This window comes from Cyprinodon variegatus, unplaced genomic scaffold (assembly GCF_000732505.1).
Source record: "Cyprinodon variegatus isolate N-32 unplaced genomic scaffold, C_variegatus-1.0 Scaffold821, whole genome shotgun sequence".
NCBI lineage: Eukaryota > Metazoa > Chordata > Actinopteri > Cyprinodontiformes > Cyprinodontidae > Cyprinodon > Cyprinodon variegatus.
The window spans coordinates 272,905-278,539 of record NW_015151274.1 but is presented as its reverse complement, the minus strand read 5'-3'; the positions used below and the strand labels follow the sequence as shown (position 1 = coordinate 278,539).

The 5,635-nt window shown below is 45.4% G+C and overlaps 1 protein-coding gene across 1 annotated transcript in view; it reads left to right on the top strand.

Annotated features, from left to right (window-relative positions):
• Positions 1-263: 263 nt before the first annotated feature.
• Positions 264-5,635, top strand: part of LOC107098913 (stress response protein NST1-like) — a gene marked incomplete at its 3' end in the record, with an annotated part of 17,154 nt that continues 11,782 nt past the window's right edge. The window contains exons 1-3 of the mRNA XM_015396803.1: positions 264-463; positions 3,471-3,644; positions 3,950-3,994. Of these exons, the coding sequence (XP_015252289.1) occupies positions 424-463; positions 3,471-3,644; positions 3,950-3,994 (259 nt within the window). The remainder of the gene's footprint in view (positions 464-3,470; positions 3,645-3,949; positions 3,995-5,635) is intronic.

The following is a 5,635-nucleotide window of genomic DNA, read 5'->3' as shown; positions in this document are numbered from 1 at the left end:
TGGTTGGAGCACTTTTGTGATTTTGTTTCAAACTGTATTAAAGTCGTTATGACCAGAGGAGGACCCTCCGCCCCACATCTTTAAACTTCTGTCCTTCTGCCACGTTTTTCCTCCTTTTCAAAGAAACCAGGGACACTGGGAAGCTGTCCTGCAACCTGATTGGTCCATTTACAAGAGAGCCCGCCTTAAGACCCACCTCTGACTCGTTTCTGGGCTTCTGATTGGTCGAAGCAAGAATCCGTCACGGTAACTATGGACTTCGGCTTTGCTGGTATCCAAGTGAAGACGTGTTTTTTGGGGGGGAACTGGTCGTTTCATCACAGAGAGGCTGAATACTTTTAGCTTCAGCCACTTTCTGGCGGGTTGGAGGTTTATTTTGTTGCTGTTCTGCAGGAAGACAAACACCAAGGAAGCGAAGAAGAAATGGCGCAGAGAAAGAATTCCAAAAGTCACTCTAAAAAAGGTCAGTTTTTGGGCCTATTTCGCTCTGTTCTGGGAGCGCGATGCGCGCCTCCGTACGAAACTTCCTTAGATAAGTTGGTGATTTTAAGTTGCTTATTTTAAAACGATTGCATAAACATAAACAAATACGTTAATCGATAATGTTCTTTAGGTTATAAAACTCTTTATTTCGGCGTTTAGTTCTTTCTCGCAGAGGTTCGAGTTATTGTTTTTCCAGGCTAAAACTCTTCGCTTATTGGGGAGAAGAACAGTTTAAAAACACTTGAGACTTTAATGAAAATGTTTGAATTTTTTGATGCTGTTGACACCGAATTACTGTAATTGTTTTATTTTATGCTGTTCTTGTCGCAATTCCTATTTTATGTTCTTTATCCGCGTCATAATGGAGATTTTCTAAAATCAGACGTTTTTTGAACGGTGTTTGGTCGGGCGCTAAGCTAGCGTCGCTATCCTGTGTTTAGGCTGCAAAATCCCGGTTAGCAACCAATCAAAAATGGATTTTGCGCTTTAATAAGGCGGGATATATACACACAAACCAAACATGAAGCTTTTTAATGATGCAGAATAATTTAATATAAAGGGAAAAAAGCAGATATCTGTTGTAAACATGTCCAGAGGGGCTGGTGACCCTCATTCACAGGTTTGCTGCAGCATCAGGATTTCCTGTGATGTGATTCCTCTGGTTTTCTTTACTATATCGGAAATCCTTCAATAAACACTGATCCTTATCATATTAAATTATTTAGATATAAGTCCTGATGGGGTAAGGAAGTCTGTTACTCTCTACTTTCAGGACATTTCTATCAGTAATTGTCTTCTTTATGTCTGAAATCAGAAAAAAAGGTCCAAAAAAACCAAATCTGTCTAAAATCAGATTTCCTGATTCTGCTCTGAGCTCTAAACATGAAGCCATCCTGATCCTTCAGGCTGCTGGGCTGAAAAAGGAGAGAAGCTGTGGTTCCTGCTCCATTTGACTTTCTGACCCCGTTTACCCTCATGTGTCGTGGGAAAAAAGTATTCAACCATTCAGTCCAGTTAAATAACCTGAGACAGATGGATTTCACTCATTTATTATATCTTTGCAAAGAGAGAACAGTTCATCATACGGCCCTTATTGAACGGTAATCAGCCCTGTTCAGTTTGTTCCCCTTTAAGAGCAGATTAGACTTCTGCAGCCGCAAACATCAGATGTCGCTTGGTTCTGGTNAAAGAGCAAAGAAACATAAAACATGATAAATGTAGGTAGTATAATAAACCTTAAACTAAACGGGTTATCTCCGTCAGTCAAAGGCAGCTATAACTAACGGGTTTTTAACTCTGAATTTAAAGAATTCAGGCTTTCAGCTCTTTTCCAATCTACTGGGAGTTTGATCCAGATCCATGGAGCATAGATGCTGCTTCTCTGTGTTCTACCTAACCAGCACGTGAACAGGAGAAAACTGGGGTTAAACAAAAGGGCAGCTCGCCCCTACAAAAACCATCTAAACAGGTTAACATGGCAGAATGTGAACAGCCCATTAGATGCAACAACAACCACAGAGGTGTACAGCACGGCTTTAGGTGATCACTGATTGGGCTGAGACTCAGGAAGCAGCTTCCAGTCTTAGAGGCGGAGCCTAAAACAGAGCAAGGTGGGTGCAAAAAAACAAAATGATGTCCATCTTTGGGATGTAACAGCTTAGAGATTATTTCTACATCCTATAAATGGACCTTAGGGGTCGCTAGCGTCACTTACAGGAACCGAGGACGGTCCGAGCACGGTAACCGAGATAACTGTTGGTGTAGACGGCACGCTTGCTGAACCGGACCGCGCCAGACACAACCAAAGCGCGCTAAACTAGTACTAGTTCAACAGCAGGGCTCAGCGCGGTTCAGTGTACGGAACAAGGTTAGAATTCTGACTTTTTATCTCAGAATTCAGATTCTCTTTCTCAGAATTCCAACATTTTTTTTCTCAGAATTCCAACATTTTTTTTCTCAGAATTCCGACGTTTTTTCTCAGAATTCCGACGTTTTTTCTCAGAGTACCGACTTTTTTTCTCAGAATTCAGACTTTTTCCTCAATGAAAGGTTTCAGAGGGTAGTGGAAATGGGGCCCATCTGCCCTCTGACCCCTGGGCTCCTTCCTCCGTGGATCTGTCCAGACTTTATCCGCACAAACTCTGGTTAAACCGAAAGCTGTAAAAACGACTGAAATTGCTGCTATGGAAATGTTAACCTTGTGCCCTGAATCCACCTGGATGGACCTGGTTCAGTCAGAACCAGATCGAGGCGGACCTGGATCAGGTTTAGCTTCGTAAAAAATGTTCTTAAAACAACCTTTGGATATTAGATTAATTGAAAATGAATTGATTAGCAAAATGATCATTAGTTGCAGCCCTAGTTTCTACCCAACATGATGCAGCGTAGCTGTGAGGTCACCTTACCGTGGCTGCAGGTGGATCAGAGAAACATCTCTGGATGAATCTGATTGATTTAATATTAAGGGTAGAAATGATCATGGCCTCTGATATAGAAAAAAGGGATTATTTGTTAAACAGGTATAATCTGGGTGTAGCATAGAATAAAAAAATAAAACCACCCCAGGAGGGGTCCTTGAGGGGCCCCATGGGTCCAGGAGCTGCAGCTGAGGAATGGGTCTTTATCTGGATGGATGGAGGGCCATGACCTCTGACCTCTGCTGCAGCGTGATGCCTAACAGGATATTTCTTCATTCAGCTCTTCCTTTAATCTCCTGCTTTTATTAGAATTATATCTTAGACTAGATTAATATTAAACAAGTGTAGAAGACGGATTTGGTTTTATTTCCCTCTGAAGAAGAGTGAACCAACCTGGATCGGTCCCGTTGCCGGGGGAAACGGGTCACAGCAGAGCAGAACTTAGCGTAAATGGGAAGAGTAAAGATGTCAGAGGTCCATCGGACCTGAACGGAACCATCGGTCCGTTTAGAAAGGTCCGACCGGGTCTTTGAGCAGCACAGGTTGACAGCAGCGTCTTCATGTCTGCAGAGGGAAAGACGGCTCCTCCGGAGCAGAAGAACGGGAAGAGGAGCGACGGAGGAGCTGCAGGAGGAGGTGCAAAGTTCTCCGTGTTCACCTGGGTGGTGGTTCTGGCCCTGCTGGGCGTGTGGAGCTCCATGGCTGTGGTCTACTTCGACATCGTGGACTACGACAACGTCATCGGTAAGAAAAAGATAAAGAGACCTTGGTTCTGCTTGGTTCTGAAGAACCGGATGTTCTAGTCCTGGGAAAACCGAGTCCACCAGGCGGTCCAGTAGAACCTCTTTGGACTTTGACTAGGCCAGCAGACTGGTTCCATCCTGGGCCTCCTGCTCCTGATGGTCCAGGCGGCTCCTCCGTCTGAATCCAGGTGGACTCGGTTTTTTCCCGGACCGTCCAGATGTTCTGTGGTCAAACATTCCTGCTGCTGACCTTTAACCTCCTGGCCTCTTCATCCCTCCCCTCTGCTCCTCTTCCTCTGCATGCAGCGAGGGCTCAGGAGTTCCGCTGGAACTTTTCTGAAGTTCTGCAAGGTATGAAACCTTCCAGCATCCATGTCACTCTGTCAGAGGTTCTGTTTGGATCAGAACCGCTGGTTCTAGGTGTCCGTCTGAGACCGTGTTGGATCAGAACCGNATTTCACTCATTTATTATATCTTTGCAAAGAGAGAACAGTTCATCATACGGCCCTTATTGAACGGTAATCAGCCCTGTTCAGTTTGTTCCCCTTTAAGAGCAGATTAGACTTCTGCAGCCGCAAACATCAGATGTCGCTTGGTTCTGGTTGCGAACCAGTTTTGCTGCTATGCTTCTGCACCGTCGCTCTGGAATTTCTCATATTGTGGAAATCTAAAGGATCTGAGGCAGGAAAGAAGAAGGCCTTCTGGAGGGACTGGAAGCACATCAGGATCTCCAAGGTGGAGCTGAGGAGCGTCGCTGTGGAAAACCTTAAACCATTTCTTTTAGCGAATGAATATCTGTGTTTTATTTAACTAATCTAAACCATCTCTGCTGTCATGGCAGCTCAGCGATTACCCAGGAGCCTCAGTGGCTGATGATAAAATCAGCAGAGAGACGCATCCCTGCAGCCTTGGAGGAGGACTTGAAGGTTTTCCCTCTGCAGCAGCGGGTTACATGTCTGCAGCCGTGACCTGGTGTCACATGAACACGGAGCACTGAGTTCCCCTTTTATCAGGCCTGCAGGAGGAAACCACATCTAGACCCAGCAGCAGCAGCAGCAGCGTGTCGCCTCTAGCTGGGTTTCTCACCTCCAGAGGTGAGGAATCAGAGGAAGTGTCGCTGCTGCGGCCGCTGCTCTCTGTTAGCTCCGTTTTTAAAAATAAAATGCAGCCGCTTCACGTTTCACCTTAAAAGGCTGTTTAAAGGCTCCCAGTCCTCCTTCGATGCAGCGTTATTATGGTCAGACGTTATTTTTCACACCCGTTCATAAACGATGGGGTGGTTTCTAGAATCCGATGATCTACATGTCGGGTTAAAGCTGTGGAACCCTGGTACGGTGATCCAGGTTAGAGGCCAGCATGGCAGAATCCGCCCGCCCGGTCCGACGGTTAAGCTTTAAACACGGCGTAGCCTGATTCTAAATAACAGCATGAGGGGAAACGGGTCAGAACTGATCAATTCTATTCAGTTTATTTCTATAGCTCCAATTCCCATCATGTCATCTCAGGTCACCTTCCAGTTCACCAGATCCTCAGGTTGTTACAGGACAGAGACATTGCTTGGAGTGGGCTTAAGTCGTCGGCACACGATGGCATCAGGAAAATTAACCCCCGAATATCTCCTGCTCCTTAGCGTTCCTGTCAGGACCTGACACGCCATCCATGCCCTGACCTCCGTTCCTCTTGCTTCTGCGCCTCAGGATCACATCACATTCTTTATCAGTCTGGCTCCAGTCTGCATCGTTATCCTGTGCTTGTTGTACAGACCGTCCTCGTTAGATAGCCTCCGTACCCACAGTGTGATCCACCATGTGAAGGAAGGCCGTCCACCCCAGCTAATCTGGCTAACAGATAGCTAACACACGACTAATAAAGAATGAACCTAAAACTAAAATGGGAATAATTTGTCATTAAAGCTGTTCAGGGTTAACCCTGAGACTAAGATACCTTTTCACTAAAACCTTTCTCATTGTTAACACCTTTCTAAAACGGGAA